The sequence below is a fragment of the Tachyglossus aculeatus genome, chromosome 2 (assembly GCF_015852505.1).
Source record: "Tachyglossus aculeatus isolate mTacAcu1 chromosome 2, mTacAcu1.pri, whole genome shotgun sequence".
NCBI classification, from domain to species: Eukaryota; Metazoa; Chordata; class Mammalia; order Monotremata; family Tachyglossidae; genus Tachyglossus; species Tachyglossus aculeatus.
Window position 1 is genome coordinate 37,697,383 of NC_052067.1, and position 20,246 is coordinate 37,717,628.

At 45.2% G+C, this 20,246-nt stretch overlaps 1 protein-coding gene across 1 annotated transcript in view; it reads right to left on the reverse strand.

The window, feature by feature from the left end:
* Nucleotides 1-20,246, reverse strand: part of TGM4 (transglutaminase 4) — a 32,441-nt gene that overhangs the window by 4,974 nt on the left and 7,221 nt on the right. The window contains exons 7-14 of the mRNA XM_038761491.1: nucleotides 19,271-19,389; nucleotides 14,090-14,197; nucleotides 9,719-9,893; nucleotides 9,366-9,504; nucleotides 7,786-7,889; nucleotides 5,270-5,521; nucleotides 3,074-3,361; nucleotides 313-482 (exon numbers count right to left, since the gene is read on the reverse strand). Coding sequence (XP_038617419.1) covers nucleotides 313-482; nucleotides 3,074-3,361; nucleotides 5,270-5,521; nucleotides 7,786-7,889; nucleotides 9,366-9,504; nucleotides 9,719-9,893; nucleotides 14,090-14,197; nucleotides 19,271-19,389 — 1,355 coding nt within the window. The remainder of the gene's footprint in view (nucleotides 1-312; nucleotides 483-3,073; nucleotides 3,362-5,269; nucleotides 5,522-7,785; nucleotides 7,890-9,365; nucleotides 9,505-9,718; nucleotides 9,894-14,089; nucleotides 14,198-19,270; nucleotides 19,390-20,246) is intronic.

A 20,246-nucleotide genomic window follows, 5' to 3' on the forward strand; every position in this document is an offset into this window, starting at 1 on the left:
TCAGTAGGTGCTCGCTAAATACCATTACTACCACAGCTTGGCTCAGTGGAAAGAGCCCGGGCTTTGGAGTCCGAGGTCATGGGTTCGAATCCCAGCTCCGCCACATGTCTATTGTGTGACCTTGGGCAAGTCACTTAACTTCTCTGAGCCTCAGTTCCCTCATCTGTAAAATGGGGATTAAGACTGTGAGCCCTCCGTGGGACAACCTGATTACCTCGTATCCTCTCCAGCGCTTAGAACAGTGCTTTGCACATAGTAAGCACTCAACAAACGGCATCATCATCATCATCACAGCTTAAAAAGGGGACTTACCTCCACTCGGAGAGGAGGATACTGGAAGGGCAGGGTCACCTCATCCGAGAATTTCTCCTCGGTCTCCTCGATCTCGGCAATTACGTGGCCTTGTACGATCACCTCATCGTCCACTGATGCCAGGCTCCCGACGTAGCTGGATGCCTCCACATGCACTGGGACTTCAATCACTGGGCAAAGACCCGAACCGAGGGAGGCATGAAATACCAGTCATCCGCTCCACAGACTAGAAAATGGGTCTTTTGACCCGAACCGAGGGAGGCATGAATACCAGTCATCCGCTCCACAGACCAGAAAATGGGTCTTTTGGGGCCTTCCAAACCTAGCTGGTGGCTTGGGTGAATGGGTGAGGTGACCAGGTCTTGCACTCTATCTGTGTAACTTGCTCTGTAGTATACTTAGCATCAAGAACACCCTGCCTTCATCTGGAGGGTGACGATGAACTGGGGGGATGGATATTGGGGGCTTTTAGGAGACTAGGGAGGAGGATTGAAGGGGACAGGGGGAGAGAGGAAGGGAAGGAGAGAGAAAAAGAGGTAAAGAGGACGTAAAAAGTGCAAACGAAGGAGCCCCGTGCCCTCCATCTCCACCGCACCATCTCTGGTCTTCACTGGGCCCTGGGGCTGGATGCCAGCCCCTCCCTTCACTCCTTCCCATCATCAATCATCGATCGCATTTATTGAGCGCTTACTGTGTGCAGAGCACTGTACTAAGCGCTTGGGAAGTACAAGTTGGCAACGTATCGAGACAGTCCCTACCCAGCAGTGGGCTCACAGTCTAAAAGGGGGAGACAGAGAACAAAACCAAACATACTAACAAAATAAAATCAATAGAATAGATATGTACAAGCAAAATAAATAAATAGAGTAATAAATATGTACAAACATATATACATATATACAGGTGCTGTGGGGAAGGGAAGGAGGTAAGATGGGGGCGATGGAGGGGGGACGAGGGGGAGAGGAAGGAAGGGGCTCAGTCTGGGAAGGCCTCCTGGACTTCCCACTTACCTCACCCCCATTTGATCACACACCCCACAGGAACACACAAGTCCCATCACCGCAGTAGCCACGATGTAGTCACGGCTCCACAGTTCTGAGCCCTGATTATGCCCAACACACACTCACCCCGCAGAAAATTGCAGCCCACACCCGACTCGCTTTTTTTAAGGCATTTTTTAAGGGCTCACTATGTGCCGCGCTCTGTTCTAAGCACTGGGGTAGATACAAGGTAATCAGGTTGGACACCGGACCTGTCCCACGTGGGCTCACAGTCCTATTCCCCATTTTACAGATGAGGTAACTGAGGCACAGAGAAATCAAGTGACTTGCCCAAGGTCACACGGCAGACAAGCGGCAGAGCCAGGATTAGAACCCTTTGTTCTTCCCTTCTCCCAGCCCCACAGCGCTTATGTATATATCTGTATTTTATTCATTTGTATTGACGTCTGTCTCCCCCGCTGTAGACTGCAAGCTCGTTGTGGGCAGGGAATGTGTCTGTTTATTGTTGTACTCCCCTGAGCGCTTAGTGCAGTGTTCCGCACATGGTAAGCGCTCAATAAATACAACTGAATGAATGAATGAATGAACTCATGCTCGCACTAGGAAGATCTCCACCCACACCTGGCATTGAAGCAGTGTGGCTCAGTGGAAAGAGCCCGGGCTTTGGAGTCAGAGATCATGGGTTCAAATCCCGACTCCGCCACTTGTCAGCTGTGTGACTTTGGACAAGTCACTTAACTTCTCTGGGCCTCAGGTGCCTCATCTGTAAAAGGGGAATTAAGGCTGTGAGCCCGCCGTGGGACAGCCTGGTCACTTTGTTACCTTCCCAGTGCTTAGAACAGTGCTTGGCACATAGTAAGCGTTTAATAAATGCCATCATTATTATTATATTATTGCAAAAACTCCAGCCTGTGCACATGCTGTATGGATTCCAGCGTACTCCCATCCCCGGGAAGGACTCCAGACCCAACTGACAGGGTACACGAGACGGCAGCATGGGCTAATTATGCTATCCTTCCTGCCCGGAAAACTGCGGGGGCAGAGTTAACGGCATCACTCCCACTGTGCCATGCCCACAGGAGCCATGATCCCCACAGAATGGGCCACTATGACCAGCGGTACTCTTCATGCAAGTGGAATATTAATCGATATTAAGCACTTTGTGGGCAGGGAACATGTCTATCATCTCTGTTGTATTGTACTCTCCTAAGTGCTCTGTACAGAGTAAGCGCTCACCAAATACCACCAACTGACTGATACGTTTATGCTGATGACAACGACTTACGAGTTTTTCATTGAAACGCTGACTCTCTGAAATTCTGGTTACCCAAGCCCAGGGAAGTTTTAATACTCAGAAAGCGTGGCTTAGTGGAAAGAGCCCGGGCTTGGGAGCCAGAGGTCATGGGTTCAAATCCCAGCTCTGCCAATTGTCATCTGTGTGACTTCGGGCAAGTTACTTAACTTCTCTGCGCCTCAGTTCCCTCATCTGTAAAATGGGGATTAAGACTGTGAACCCCACGTGGGACAACCTGATCACCGTGTATCCCCCCCAGCGCTTAGAACAGTGCTTTGCACATAGTAAGCGCTTAACAAATGCCATCATTATTATTATTATTATTATTATTCAAATAGTTGGGTAAAATCCATGCTCACCAATCAGAGAAAGAAACTAATTTGACTGCTTGACTGCCCTTCTGTCAGAATCAACTGATTTGGAAAATTCTGCATCCTACTAAATAACCCGCACCCCAAACCCATACCTGTTTTGCCGGCCGTGGCCACGGTCTTCGAGATGGAGCCGAGGACGGCCACGACTTTGCCTGTGTAGAGCTGCAGCGCGCAGGTGGCCACCAGCTTGATGGTCCATGACTTGGCCGAACTGTTGTTGATGTTGATGCTCATCCCGATGGGATTTCCCGGCCACACGGCCTCTCCGGCCTGAATCTTCAGCTCAATGTTGGCCTCCTCTGCGGGAGCCGCTTCTGGCCCATCCTCGCAGCTCAAGTACGAGCAGGCTTTCACCATGGCCTTCCTTTCTTCTGGAGAGCCTGGACCGGGGCAAAGGTAAATAAAAGATGACCCCCTTGCTGTTATCACATGGACAAGGTGGGAAGGGGCAGTTTTCCCTTCACTGCCACACAACCTTATCTTCTAAGGTTTCCCAGCAGCACGTGGTTGCTTCAGCTGTATCCTCAGATAGATATCCCGATGGATCTGAGAGAAGCCCAGGGAAGGGGAACGGAAGAGGAAGGAAACTCCTTCCTAAAGAAAAAAGAGGTAACACACAAGGCCAGAAATCTTTGGATAATACCAGATCTGGTCTTTATTTGGGGAGCTCACCTCCTCCAGGAGGCCTTCCCAGACTGAGCCCGTTCCTTCCTCTCCCCCTCGTCCCCCTCTCCATCTCCCCCATCTTACCTCCTTCCCTTCCCCACAGCACCTGTATATATGTATATATGTTTGTACAGATTTATTACTCTATTTATTTATTTTACTTGTACATATCTATTCTATTTATTTTATTTTGTTAGTATGTTTGGTTTTGTTCTCTGTCTCCCCCTTCTAGACTGTGAGCCCACTGTTGGGTAGGGACCGTCTCTATACGTTGCCAACTTGTACTTCCCAAGCGCTTAGTACAGTGCTCTGCACACAGTAAGTGCTCAATAAATACGATTGAATGAATGAATGAGTAGATTTTTGTCCTACTCATTAAAGCTAATTTGATCCTGGGGCTAGAAATCCAAACAGAACTTAGCTGGTTTGGGTCATTTTTCCAAGACAGATCATCACATGGAAGAAGGGGCTGGATTTTTCAATACTTAAGACAGAGTGGTGTATATTGTGGGGCCGAATACATATTTGCTGACTTCCTGACCAACTGGCTAAGGGGAAACTTAATGAGCCTTCATTCCTTACCCACCTTATTAGTACAGTGCTCTGCACACAGTAACTTTGCACAAGTACTCTGTATCTTCGCCCTCAAGCACCCGGAGAGTCCGTTTTCTTTTGCGAAATTCTTTGCCACTTCCAGGATGCTCCTGGTCTGTCTGGGAACTAGGATATGAGGCTGGTTAAACCAGGCTCTTGTTTAACACTTGTGCTTTGTCTGGGCCAAAAAACACCATAGGGAACTGGTTCAGCCCAGTTTTGCAGTCCCAAGAGCATCTCTGTCTCCTTAGATGTCTGGACTTGCAATGCCCCCAGTAGATTTCCATTAGGGGACTACCTCCCACCCTAGGTTCTGAGTGCTTATTGGGGATACGTCCTCTGATAACAAATGCCCTTTGAACGAAGGGAAAGTTTCAGGTTAGGAGAAGCTAGCATCATTTTTATAGCTGAATATGGTCAAATAAGTACCTTGGTTCAACTCCTTCTGCCCTTACCCTGAAATAACTAGGGTGGGCTGCTGCTGACAAAGTCTTGGACCCCCTAATTCCCTTTCTCAGCACTTGTGAAAAACATGTATGATCAACTGTACAGTCAATGACTTATTCTGCTTACCTTGCTTATATTCTAGATCCATCTCTCCTACCAAAGTGTAAACTTATGGGCAGAGAACATGTCTCATGCTTCTAGTGCACTTTCCCAAAGGGCTTAATCCAAAGCATTGTACCCAGTGGATACTTAATAGGTTGGAAGCCCCCTGAGAGACAGGGGCTGGGTCTAATTTCCACCACCTGTGAATTCTTTCCCAGTGGTTTGCACAGTACAGTGAGCACCCAATACTACTGCTACCACTCAGTAAATACCATTATGACTTTTCCTCTGCCTCCATTACCATCATTCTACCACATTTCTGTTCAGCTTCAGTATGCTTTCGTGGACCATCTGGCAAAATGTTGGCCAGGGATGGCCTGGCCCCAACTGTGGCCTCTGTCGTGCTAATCGGATATTCTGGCCTCCTGCAAAAAAATCATTTAGCCTGAGGGGCAAAGACGACCTCAATCCCAGATCACCTTCACTGAACTTGTACTGGGCGGTGATGTCTTCCCTGGTATTGCTGCCAACCGCTTTGGTACTGATGCTCCTCCCGATGACCAGGGTGTCTTCCCGAAGCTTTGTCATTTCACTCATTCCGTTCACCTCCTTCACTAGCCAGAAGACCTTGTCGGCATTCACTTCGGCAAAAATGAACTTGGTGTCATAAGTGAGGTAGACGTCACCTTGGCGAATGGCTTTAAGTGGGGCCGGCCCACACTGGAAGACACCTAAAACAGGACACTGAAATTTAGCATCCCCGCCAGGTTTCTCCTTTCCCAAAAAGTTCCACTTCCCTTCCCTCTCCCCCTCCCAAATATAAATAATCCAGCATAAGTAATCCTCTCTCCATCAGAAACAACACACTCCTAAAATCAAGGCAGTCAAGGCTTGGCTATCCTCTTACCTCATTCTCAGCCCCAGATCATTTCTTCTCGTGACACAGCCAATGCCTCACCAAGCAAACTGGCACATCATCTCTCCCTTCCCTAATTTGTCCATCAATGACTCTGAGAAACCCTTTACAACAAAGTTATTTAATGCTTTAGGGTGATTTTTCTGACTTTTGAGAATTCAGTAGCGCGTGATTACCAATTCTTTGAAATCTCTAAAAGACTCTCAGGTTTGTACCGTTTGCAAATCTGATTAATGTTCCTCTCAACTTGCCCAGCCTGAGCCAGGAACAGTTTTCTGCCACCTCCCCATCCCAATTTCATCCCCCAACAGGTGGCTCATCTTTAAGTGACTTTTCTCTAACTCCAAATGAGCCTGGAAATAACTGTTGGGAGAATTCTAGACACCTGGATTGGGTAGATAGTTTCATGGGAAAGAGTTTTCATCAGGAGCACAAGAACTCCTGGAGTACTTAATTTCATTTAACTATGGTACTTACTATGCGTCAAGCACTGTTCTAAGCGCTGGGATAGACAGAAATTAGTCATGTCAGTCACAGTCCCTTTCCCTGCCCCTCAAGGGACTCCCACTCTACATAGGAGGAAGAAGAGGTATTTTGTATGGGCAGTCTATGCCCTTTATGAATGAGACATCGTCAGCATTTGCGGCTTCAGCATTGTTTCCTCCTAGATATTCTCCTACCTCTCTTCTTAGGGATTGTGCCACTTTCCTGATTGTTATCTTTTTCTTGTCTAATGTAGAATATTACAAAGACCAAAGGTATTTTTCCAACTTTGTGGTTGACCTTAGCTATGCCCCAGCCCGTTGATGTCCTGCCCCTGGCCTGAAAAGAGTCCCCTAAGAAGATGCCTAGGAGAGGGCTTTCGGAGGAGAGGGTTCACAGGCTAAATATGGATGCAATTCCCAGACCGGCAGACAAGACATCCGAGGACTCTGCCTGTCCTCTCTCTTGGTAGGTTCCCTGTAGACAGTAAGCTCCTTGTGGGCAGGGATCACATTTATCAACTCCGTTGTGCTTATCCAAACTCTTCGTGCAGTGCTCTGCACAGAGTGAGTGATCGATAAATACCATTGATCGATTGATGGACAGCTTTTCAGCAGATCCCTCCTGCTTGGGCCTTTGTTCTCTCCCTTTCTGATTCTGATCGGCTTGGAAGGAGCCTGGCCATAGTGAGGGGTGCCCTGATAGAAACCATACTGTACTTGATTCTGGCTGTGTTGTCTACAGGATATCTTAGTGTACAGTGCTAATTTGGAGCCTTGTTCCAGACTACTGTTTACCCTAGTTCTGCTTCAGGGACGATTGGCTCTCCTGGTGGAATTAAATGACCTGGTTTCTACTGACTCATCCTGTAAACACGCGCAAGTCATTTCATCACTTTCCTACCTTGGTTTCTCCTTCTTAGCTCAGGTGAAATCAGGCATTTTTTCTTTCAAGAAATTTAAATAGGTTATATGTATTTGTGTACAGCATATAATAGATGGAACCAGACAACCACCCGTACACACAACCAGAATCCTAGAATTCTTGACATGCAAAGGATCTCGAGGGGTCATCTGGCCAATTTCCTGGCACCACGCAGGTAGATGACTAAAACTAGAGATGACTGATTTTCTTCAGCGATCTCTGCAGATGGAGCGGTATGACTTCACTCAGTCTTTGGCACTTTTTGAGTGACTACTGAAGGCAAAGCATTTGGGAGAGTTCAATGGAAGTTAAAGATGCATTCTGTGGCCTCAAGAAACATACTATCTAATGGAGAAAATAGGTCTTTGGCACTTTTTGAGTGACTAATGAAGGCAAAGCATTTGGGAGAGTTCAATGGAAGTTAAAGATGCATTCTGTGGCCTCAAGAAACATACTATCTAATGGAGAAAATAGGTGGCCACGAATTGAAAATAAACAATGGCAGTGGGTGGGGGAAATAGCTTGCACCCATCCCACCAAAAGTATCATAAAAGTGAATAAATGACTAAAAAATTGAATAAATTGATAAATGGCAGAAAGTAAGTGCTTAACAAATACCATCATTATTACTGTTATTATTATTATTGTTCCCTCTGCTGTAGCCCCTCTTACCTTGGCTTATCTCCTGAGGTGTGGCATCGACTACCTGCCAACCTTCGTAACCCTGGGGCAAATCCGGCCTCGTCATCCACACATCAGTCCACACGTGAAAATTCCTAGATGAATTTGGACAAACAGTCCCACCCCCCACCACACCAACGAAAGGTTAACCGGGAATGAAACTGACTTGAAACTTAAAATATGCCCCTGGAAATTCCGCTGAACCCATTCTCCCATAGGACGGTGTCCTGCCTTCCACAACAAGTTTGAGGAAAAAATTGACCTTAAAGGAACTAAGTGACCCCAAACTCCCTCCACTCTAGAAGATTCCTCAACAATCTCCCTAGAGAGAAGACTTGGTAAGAGCAGTAGCAGGCTTTTTCACTCTTGACTATTCTTCTGGATGCAATGGCTTCCAAAGCTCCAACGAGCTTCGCGTTTTGAATTAGTAAGCAGCTGCTCTTCCAACACCTTTTCCTCTGATTTTCCAGTTCATCCCCCACCAGCATCTCCAGTCTTTATCATCATCATCATCATCATCAATCGTATTTATTGAACGCTTACTGTGTGCAGAGCACTGTACTAAGCGCTTGGGAAGTACAAGCTGGCAACACATAGAGACAGTCCCTACCCAACAGTGGGCTCACAGTCTAAAAGGGGGAGACAGAGAACAAAACCAAACATACTAACAAAATAAAATAAATAGAATAGATATGTACAAGTAAAATAAATAAATAAATAGAGTAACAAATATGTACAAACATATATACATATATACAGGTGTTGTGGGGAAGGGAAGGAGGTAAGATGAGGGGGGTGGAGAGGGGGATGGGGGGGTCTTTAATTTCTCAATGTTGAACAATTCAAGTTTAGAAATTTCAGTTCAGAATCGTGAGCTCTTTGGGGGAAAGGCATGCAAATCTATACATCAAAGTCACAAAGAAGAGCATCCTAATAGCCAGTGGACAAGAACTATGTCATTATTACTACTCTGCCACTATTAGCCCAGGGCCAATGTAATTGGAATGGACCTGCTGGTAGTGTTGGACAAGTTTCTTATAGCTCGAGGGGCAAATTTTCATGATGCCCAAGCACTGTGGGGTCTTCCACAGGGTGTTGGGACTCTCTAGGCCATAAGCTCGTTGTGGGCAGGGAATGTGTCCATTTATTGTTACATTGTACTCTTCCAAGCACTTAGTATAGTGCTCTGCATGCAAAAAGTGCTCAAAAAATATGACTGAATGAATGCAGTGGAGCAGGTGGAGCTGGTGGGGAGAGAGAATGAAGGGGTGGAAAGAGCAGCAGGGTCATGCTACATAGCTGGTCATGTCACAGTTGCTTATCCCCTCCCTCACTCCTGACAAAGACCACACCAGAGGGTAAACCACCAAGCATTTGCCAGAATTCCCCACAGGACAAATGCAACCCTGCCTGCTAAGCTGATTTCCCCCTTCCTTTCTATTATGACCTAAACTACCAAAACCCATGGAGAGTCCTAAAAGAAGGGAAGGAAAAGCTCTCTCTGCTGGATGGGCTGCTGGGAGTGAACTCTGAAGAAAGGTGAACTTTCTAAAAGCCTGGGAGATACCTACCAAATAGAATCTGTGCTCAGGTCCTCTATCTTCTGCCCTTTCTCGTTCAGGTAGATATCCACCCTGAGGTTCTGCTCTGTATCGTGGGCTGAAGCAAAGTTGGTCACAGTTCTGGAAGGGATGCCCAGAGATCGCATAACTGAAATACAGAGGGGCAGGACAAGAGTTTTAGGAGCGGCTGGTTTGAGGAGACCAGAGATCGCATAACTGAAATCCAGAGGAGCAGGACAAGATTTGGAGAGACTCGTTTGAAGATGCCTCCCCTCCCCACCCACAACCCCATCACCTACAAGGGAGAAAAACAGACAAAACTCCCGGAATTTAAGTTAAAGATGAGGGGAACAAGGGCTCACCTGTAGTGAGAACTCCAGCGAAAACCCAGCACTGGCCATAGAGGACGGTTTTTTGAGTCCTGAAGTACTGTTGAAGGATGGGGGTGCTACCAGTCCAAGCAAGTGGGGACGTCCCCGCCTTGTACATGCCAGACCAATTTGCCAACAGGACCCCACCGTCATCATTGGCATTAACCTACGAAACACACAGCGGGGAGGGAGTCACCCCCAGATCATCCCCAGTGGCTGAACCAAAGAAACTGAGAGGGACGGAAATGCTTTTTGTTTTCTACGTCTTCATCTCAACAGCTTGCCAACAGACACAATGCCCTACGGAAACAGGAACAGAGAGGTTAAAATACCTTGCCAAAGGAAACACAGACAGGAGAGGCTGACACTCTAACCAGAAAAAGACTAACATCAGCTTGAATTTACTACTGTGGAATCCATATATTCCTCAATGTTCTAATGACATTTGCCTGATCAGCAGGCTAACTATCAGGGGTTTTGTTGCAAACAACTTCCTTTCCATAATTCAGCAGTACAGTAAGCTTCTTGTGGGCAGGGAACATGTCCTCCAACTCTGTTTTATTGTACTGTAGAAGCAGCGTGGCTCAGTGGAAAGAGCACGGGCTTGGGAGTCAGAGGTCATGGGTTCAAATCCCGGCTCTGCCGTTTGTCAGCTGTGTGACTTTGGGCAAGTCACTTAACTTCTCTGTGCTTTTAGACTGTGAGCCCACTGTTGGGTAGGGACTGTCTTTATATGTTGCCAACTTGTACTTCCCAAGCGCTTAGTACAGTGCTCTGCACACAGTAAGTGCTCAATAAATATGATTGATTGATTGATTAGTTACCTCATCTGTAAAATGGGGATTAAGATTGTGAGCCTCTCATGGGACAACCCGATCACCTTGTATCCTCCCCAGCGCTTAGAACATGCTTTGCACATTCATTCATTCAATCGCATTTATTGAGCACTTACTGTGTGCAGAGCACTGTACTAAGCGCTTGGGAAGTGCAAGTCATCAACATATAGAGACGCTCCCTACCCAACAACGAGCTCACAGTCTAGAATGGGGAGACAGACAACACAGTAAGCGCTTAAAAAATACCAGAAATTTTATTATTAATTATTCTCCCAGGTGCTTAGTACAGTGCACTTTCACACGGCGAGCGCTCAATAAACATGACTGATTAAAAACCTGAAAAGTATTAAGTTGAGATCACGTAGACGGGGCTTTTTTCTATAAATCCTTGGTTTAGGCCCTCTGGGTTTCCTGACCCCACTGTCAGACTTTCAGGTCTCTGGGGACTAACATAAGGCTCTCTTGGGTTGGGTGGTGAGAGCAAACGTGAACCCACTGTTGGGTAGGGACTGTCTCTATATGTTGCCAACTTGTACTTCCCAAGCGCTTAGTACAGTGCTCCGCACACAGTAAGCGCTCAATAAATACAATTGATTGATTGATTAAGCCTCAGACCTGAAAATATTAATTGTCAGTCAGGCTGATGCATTAACCTTAGGGTTCCTGCAGCTGGCTCTGATGAGCGTTCCAGTCCCTCGTAACAAATTCACTATGACTACAGGTAATGTTGCTGCTTATTCCCTGGGATTTAACGTTCGTTCAATTTGCAATGTGCACAGGTTGGATTAGAAAGGACCTTTCCACCAGAAAATTCATTTCAATAAATAAGCCTGGCCTGGGCAGGATTTGGCACCTAGTACAGCTCAGGATCTTTATTACTGTCAAAAATGATTGATTAAGCGTGTACGTGGTATTGCACAAGATCTGTTAAAAAAAACATTTAGTCCACAGCCTCTAAGAGCTCATGACTCTAAAAAGGCAAACTCATTTGGACAAATACCACGGAATTTTGGATGAGCCCTTCTTCTCACTCCAACTCAAGAAATCTCAAGGCCAGCAAGCTCAAGAAACTTTGCTACTGAAACACCAAAAACAAAAGAACAAAAAAGAATGTCCCCCTACTCAGTAGCCACTCACTCCCTGTCCCACATGGGGCTCACAGTCTTAATTCCCATTTTACAGATGAGGCAACTGAGGCACAGAGAAGTTAAGTGACTTGCCTGATTTCACACAGTAGGTACAATGCAGAGCCTGGAACAAGAATCCACATTTTCTGATACCTTGGCCTGTGCCCTTTCCACTGGGCCACACTGCTTCTCATACTCAGTTGCTTCCTCCTACTTATAATTTATTTTAGTGTCTGCTTCCCCCTCTTTCCCTACTTGGTTCTAAGTTTCTTGAAGGCAGGAATCACACCGATAAATTCTACCGAATTCTAGGATTTGGCACCAAAAATTGCACAAGGTAGGCACTCAGTAAATATTGCTGATTAATTGATTCTAGGACCCTCCTGGATTCTGGTAAGCCTTCGATTGCTAGTCTTTTGTCAACTGGCAGTAGGCTAATTTTAAAGTTCAACAGATTTAGGGAGTCCCATTTAGATTTTGCAAGTCCAGAAACTGAGGTGGAAAGATGCATTCCCTGAGGAAACTCTGATTTTAGACTCAATTCTACCTTGTTATTTGCTTCCTAGACTGACCTTCCCATAGTTTTTTTGCAACATCTACACGCACACACACACACACACAAATTAATCCTCTTGTCTCATACTGCACTCTCCTGGAAGAAGAGACCCAACCCATGCCAGATGTTCATCCATGCTGTGCTTTTGAGCTGGACCTATTCGCTTCGCCACACCATGTTTTTACAGGAGATGTTCCATAAATGTTATTTCACGAGAGACAATTTTTGCAACGTGCATGTACTAGGATGTGTGTAAAGAAAAATACGATTTAGATGGGACGGGTATATTGGTGTCCATCCTTGGACTGCAGCAGCAAGGCGAAATCGGAGGTGCTCTCGTTCCTCTAACCAGCCAATCTCGTCTGGTGGGACTTACGGTTTCTTGTGTAGTCAGTAGAGAAACATGACTGCTTTTACTGTAAAACAACCTATGAAAATAAGTTCCTCCAATAAAAAGTCCCATAAGGCATCATCTCAAAATGTTTGCTAAAAAAGAAATCAATTATTAAACAATCTTGGCTAAAACTCTATATTCTGTAGGTAGCCATGGAATTATTTGAACTTTACCTCTTAAAAAACTATAAATTAGAAAGTATATGGCAGTAAGATTTCCTTCTGGGTTTATTCAGAATATAAGAATCTTGAGGGTGGATTTAATCTCTACCTTACACATGAATAAAATGAGCAAATGCAATACGTGCTTATGAAAAGACAGAAATCAATGGCTAGCTTTTGTTGTCTACCTAATTCCAGATCTGGATGGGAAAAAAGTGCATTTGTAGAAAGTGAGCACTTGTGGCCCAAAATGGAAAATTCCCTTATCTCATTTTTCCATTTCCTGAAAACCCATTCATCTGTACCTACTGAGACCAAACACTGGCAGGTTTTGTTGGTTCTGCAGGGATTTGCCAATCTGACCCTCTAAAGGGAGACGTAATCTGGAGTCTACCAAGGGTCAGAGTAACAAAGACCACCCGGATCACATTTGTCTGAGGAGCCATCAATCAATGGTATTTATTGAGCGCTTACTATGGACAGAACACTGTACTGAGTGCTTGGGAGAGTAGCAGCATCACTTAAGTGGAAAGAGCACGGGCTTGGGAGTCAGAGGTCATGGGTTCTAATTCCGGCTCTGTCGCTTATCCACTGTGCGACTTTGGGCAAGTCACTTAACTTCTCTGTGCTTCAGTTACCTCATCTGAAAAATGGGGATGAAGACTGTGAGCCCCACGTGAGACAACCTGATTACCTTGTATCTACCCCAGCACTTAGAACAGTGCTTGTCACGTACTAAGCGCTTAACAAGCACCATGATTATTATTGTTATTATTATTATTACAATACACCAAAATTAGCAGACATGTTCCCTGCCCTTGGAGCAATCAGGCTAAATACTCCCCAGCTGCACTTCTAATAGCTGGAGAATAAAATTCAATTATCTGGGACATCTGAGAAGGAGCATTGGCTTCAGCTTGTAAAATCCCAGATAATTTGATTTTATACATAAGGGTTTAGAACAGCCCTGAGGATGGAGAGGAAGAGAAATGCTTCATCAGCATACACACTAAAGTTGTAAAGTATTTAATAGCCAATTTCCTAACTTGGAAAGGGGAGTAAACACCCATAACCAGACTCTAGCAAGAACTCACATACAATGTATTTAAGTCCACTTGACAGTAGGCAAAAGTCAGCGTGAGAGATGATAAATGACCATACTTCATAAACAAATTCCTCCCAAAGTTTAAAATTCATTTCAAAGTGAACTGAAAAGTGATGAACAAACAAAGCTATTCAAGGCAAGAGAAGAGAAGTCACGTGGAAAGTATCCCTCACACCGACATACCAAAGCAGACATGGCTCTGGACACGATTACTGGATTCTTTCGGTCTCTGGGCTTGAGGTTACTCTTGTCCAGCAGAAACATGCAGGAGTCCAAGACGTCTTCCTCAAACTATATTGGGACAAAAAAAAGAACCAAACAACTTCTTAGAGCAGCAGCAGCACCAGAGAAAATGGAAAAAGAAATGGCTTCTGCTGCCAACAGTGGCTCCCCAAAATACATGGTTTTGGGGGTTGCCAGATCACTTCTCGTGAGCTCTGCCAAAAGGCATGAAATTTGGGAAGGTGGAGGTGGCAGCAACGGTTGCAATTTTCCTTCTCACCTGCTCTGACTCTTCTGTTGTTTCTTTCTAGGTTCTTGGGGTTCTTGTATCAACAGGGAGCCTGTAAAGAGTTGGGGCCGCTTCTACTCCTAGAACGGCCCCAACCTCTAGGATATTTCAAGGTAGCCTTAGGGGCACTTGTTTCCCTAATTGAAAATCTCCAATCTACAACAGAATTGTAGAACAATTGACCTAAATGCGGCAGTATAGTTTCCAAAAGGGTCTGGCTTGCTTCCCAAGAGCCGTTTGCACCCTGTAAGAATCTGTCGCCCCTTATTAAGTCTCACAGCGTCTCTTGGAGAGTAGTAAAATAGATAACAGAATCTCCCCGGTCTTGAAGTAAAACCAAGACAGAGGATTAAATGCTTTGCTTTCCCTCTCCAGAGAATGAACTGAAGAACTAGGGAGTGCTCTAGCCACTGGACAAAACTACCTTCCTTGCCATCATTATAGCAGTGATTCACTATAGGAAGGTTTACAACCCATATGCAAGTCTACTCCCTTGCCCACTGTCCACTTAGAAAAATAATTACAGTACTCTGCAGAGGACATGTCCTTTAAAGGATGGTTTCTGCTGTTTCTAGAAAGAGCCAGATTTTGCAGAAAATGGCACTCCATCGGCTTGCCCCATCCTCTCTCACCTCACTGTTCTCCTACTATAACGCAGCCCCCACGCTCTGCCCCTCTAGCGCTAGCTTAATCACCATGCCCCAATCTCATCTATCTCACTGTTGACTCCTTTTCCCCGTTCTCCCCCTAGCCTGGAATCTCCTCCCCCTCCATATTCACCAGACCACCGCTCTCTCCACCTTCAAACCATTACTAAGGTCACTTCCCCGATGAAGCCTTCTTTTCCTTGGCTCGCTCTCCCTTCTGCATCATCTATTCCCTTCAATCTGTGACCTCGGTCATTTGATATTCACCCCACCACCCCCAACCCCAAAGCACTTATGTACATGTCTTCAAATTACAGATTAGAAATCATTTATTCGTATTAATGTCTGCCTCCCCCTCTACTGTGCATAGTGTGTGCTCAATAAATATGATCGACTGATTGATCCCACGTGGCGTAGTGGAGAGCTCGGGCCTGGAGTTCGGAAGGTCACGGCTTCTAATCCTGGCTCTGTCACTTGCCTCCTGTGTGACCTTGGGCAAGTCACTTTACTTCTCTGTGCCTCAGTTACCTTATCTGTAAAATGGGGATTGAGACTGTGAGTCCCACATGGGACAGGGACTGCGTCCAATCCGATTTAATAATAATGATAATGATGATATTTGTTAAGCACTTACTAAGTGCAAAGGGCCGTTCTAAGCGCTGGGGAGGTTACAAGGTGATCAGGTTGCCCCACGGGGGGCTCACAGTTTTAATCCCCATTTTACAGAGAGGTAACTGAGGCACAGAGAAGTGAAGTGACTTGCCCAAAGTCACACAACTGACAGTTGGCGGGGCCGGGATTTGAATCCATGAACTCTGACTCCAAAGCCCGGGCTCTTTCCACTGAGCCATGGGATTTGCTTGTATCCACCCCAGCGCTTAGTACAGTGTCCGACACATAGTCAGCACTTAACTAATTCCACTATTATTATTATTAATAATAATAATCCAGGATTAGCTAGGGAACAGCTCTGCTCCCAAGGCCCTCACAAAGTGGTCTTGTCCTCACAATTTTCTGCCTAGTCATGAGCCCAGGAAGCCTCTCCTGCCAACCTCCCAGGACCTTCTGTCAAACTTTGAGAAACAGCGCACACTTGGGAGCCAGGGGTCGTGGGTTCTAATCCCGGCTCCGCCACTTGTCAGCTGTGTGCCTTTGGGCAAGTCTCTTGATTTCTCTGTGCCTCAGCGACCTCATCTGTAAAATGGGGATGAAGACTGTGAGCCCCACGTGGGACAACCTGATGATCTTGTATCTACCCCAGCGCTTAGAACACTGCTTGGAACATAGTAAGCGCTTAACAAATACCCTTGGATCAGGGCTGGGTAGAGGTGGCAGATTCTCACATCAACCTAAACCGTTAGCTCATTGTGGGCAGTGACTGTGTTGTAGTATACTTTCCCAAGCACTTAGTACAGTGCTCTGCACACAAGTACTCAATAAATACCATGGATTGTCTGATGGATTAAAGCCCAGTCCTCAAATTTGGCAACTTATACAACTTCCCAGGTGGTCCTATGTACTTAAACTCTCTTGTTATGGAGTTTGAATTTACTCAAATCAAGAGCCTCAGTGAGTTCGATATTTTTTTTTGCAGATACATAAGACAAACAGAAATGAAACAATCTAGGGAATGGAATGGGAAAGACCATGGGTAAAACTTGCAGGGGTGACAAGATACTCTAAATCTTCCATGGCGACTGAAAACCTAAAAACCTCAGCCATTTCCAGACCACAACAGCTATCCTGATCCAGGACATTTCCCAAACGCAACAGAAGCTTTGGAAATAGTCACTATCAATTAATCAATCAATCAGTGGTATTTATTGAGTGTCCACTATGTGCAGAGCACTGTACCAAGCACTTGGGAGAGTACAACGGATTTAGCGGACAAGTTTCCTGCCCATTACAAGCTTACAGTCTAAAAATGAGCTTACAGTCTAGAGTCCATCTTATAGGCAAAGCGGGATAGAATAAGTGCTAGAATAAGAAATTCTGTTTTGGACACGATAAGTTTGAGGTGTCAGCAAAACAGCCAAATATACATGTCCTGAAGGCAGGAGGAATTGCCAAACTGCGGAGGAGAGAGGTTAGGGCTGGAAAGGTTGTTATATTGCACTTTACCAAGCGATTAGTATAGTGCTTTGCACATGGTAGGCACTCAAATTCGACGGAATGGACGAATGAATGAATGAGAGGTAGACTTGGGAATCATCTGCATAGCGATGGTATTTGAAGTGAAATTAGTCCTCCAAAGGAGAGGGTGTTTTTTTTCCAAAGGAAAACATCCTTATACTCTTTCACTCATCAGCCTATATGAAGTGTTTTCGGTAATCCTGCTCACTTTGGTATTTGTCATGAATTACCGCCCATAAGAGCTGTGCCTTTCATATGAAATCCTTGACCATGTGAATGAGCCAGAGTGACTCTTCCATATGTGGAACAGGGGAGACGGGGCGGTGCTGAGTTTTCTGGTGATCACCCTCGAATATGTTGCCAACTTGTACTTCCCAAGCACTTAGTACAGTGCTCTGCACATGATAAGCGCTCAATAAATACGATTGAATGAATAGAAAAGCAGAAGCGAGCAATCCCAATAATACTTGAATGATTCTTCGTGCATTAAACAAATAATGAAATTACAGAACTAGACTGGATGCTAAATAAATATTAGTTGGTGAAAGCATTACTTCTATTTACAGAACTGTAAATCCTTCAATAGCTCCTGCTTATAAAATGTTACCACTCAATCTGTTCACCTTCTTATAACCTATTTACCCTGGAGCTTTTCCCTCTTGAATTGTTGGGGTTTTTTTTAAGTGTTTACTGTGCTTTACAAATTCCAGAAACTAACAGCTTTTCAAAGCACTGGGGCAGATATAAACTAATCAGGTTGGACACAGCCCATGTCCCACATGGGGCTCAGTTGCTGAGTTGCTTTCAGATCTTTTGTAAAGTTATACTATTATGTATGTATACCCAAAGTCTAATAAATATAACCCCTCTTTTCAAACAATTGACCTTTTCTATTTCAGGAGTGGGAATGAATATAAAATGAAACAGCGTACTAGTAGAGAAGCAGTGTGACCTAATAGAGCACGGGCCTGGGAATTACAGGACCTGGGCTCTGATCCCAGCTCTGCCACTTGTATGCTGTGTGACCTTGGGCAAGTTATTTAACTTCACTGTGCCTCAGTTCCCTCCTCTGCGAAAATGAGGATTCTTTACCTGTTCTCCCTCCTCCTTAGACTGTGAGCCCCATGTGGGACCTGAGTACTTGTATCTACTGAGAGCTCACCTCCTCCAGGAGGCCTTCCCAGACTGAGTCCCCCTCTCCATCCCCCCCATCTTACCTCCTTCCCTTCCCCACAGCACCTGTATATATGTATATATGTTTGTACATATTTATTACTCTATTTATTTATTTTACTTGTACATATCTATTCTATTTATTTTATTTTGTTAATATGTTTGGTTTTGTCCTCTGTCTCCCCCTTTTAGACTGTGAGCCCACTGTTGGGCAGGGACTGTCTCTATATGTTGCCAATTTGTACTTCCCAAGCGCTTAGTACAGTGCTCTGCACACAGTAAGCGCTCAATAAATACGATTGATGATGATGATGATGATGATGCTTAGTACCGTGCTTGACACATAGTAAGCATGAGAAGCAGCGTGGCTTAATGGAAAGATCCCGATCTTGGGAGTCAGAGGACGTGGGTTCTAATACTGCCTCCTCCACTTGTCTACTCTGTGGCCTTGGGCAATAATAATAATAATAATAATGGCATTTATTAAGTGCTTACTACGTGCAAAGCACTGTTCTAAGCACTGGGGAGGTTACAAGGTCATCAGGTTGTCCCACATGGGGCTCACAGTCTTCATCCCTATTTTACAGATGAGGTAACTGAGGCACAGAGAAGTGAAGTGACTTGCCCAAAGTCACACAGCTGACAATTGGCAGAGCCGGGATTTGAACCCATGACCTCTGACTCCAATAGCCCGGGCTCTTTCCACTGAGCCACGCTGCTTCTCTAAGCCACTTAACTTCTCTGGGCCTCAGTTACCTCATCTGTAAAATGTGGATTAAGACTGTGAGCCCCAAGTGGGACAACCTGATTAGGTTGTATCTACCCCAGTACTTAGAACAGTGCTTGGCACACAATAAACGCTTAACAAATACCACAATTATTATGAGGCAAATCTGTTACCTGTCCATAATTCCAGGGTCTTCCATGTATCTTGTGTTCGGAGCCCACATAGATGTATCCAGTGTCATTAAGGACATATTCTGATCGCTCTTTATCCCCGGCCATAAATACAGCGTCCCCTGAAATGAGAAAACACACACGCGCATACACAGACTTACAAAGAGTTTCTTTCTAATGGATAGCAAGTAGTCCAAAATGCAACTATTACCTCCCAGCTGGAGGACTTGTAAGTTTCCTAGCCAAAGGAAGAATCCTTTCGCACATCTACAAGCTGCAGTTGATTTTACCTCTTAGTTAATAATAATACTGATGGTATTTGTTAAAGCGCTTTCTTTGTGCCAAGCAGTGTTCTAAGTGCTGTTACTGCCTGGCAATTACACTAGCAGGATGGTTTTTCTACTAGGTTCAAACGGCTGCCTCTCTTGCCTTTCTTCCTTCCAGGACTACCCTGGATCCTTGGCAAGGCTTTCTGGAAGGGTCATACCTCATTCCTGCACTCTCCCAGCCACGCATTCATTCAATCATATTTATTGAGCATTTATTGTGTGCAGAGCACTGTACTAAGCGCTTGGAAGTCCCAGTGAGGACTACTCTGACAGCCAATCCCCTCCTGGTTGAGCAATCTCAATCATGGGCTTAGACTGTGAGCCCCCGAGGATCCTGTCTGTCTGTTGTTCACCTGTGTATTCATTCCCAGCACTTAGTACAGTCCTTCATCATCATCAATCGTATTTATTGAGCGCTTACTATGTGCAGAGCACTGTACTAAGCGCTTGGAAAGTACAAATTGGCAACATATAGAGACAGTCCCTACCCAACAGTGGGCTCACAGTCTAAAAGTCCTTCGCACACTAGTGGATGATCACCACAAGAGCAGGCTGGAGGGAGGCCTCTAGTCAGGATGGGAAGACTCAATCAACTGACTTGGCCAATTCTTTAGAAATCTTGTAAACCACCAATATTAATTTTCCAGTGA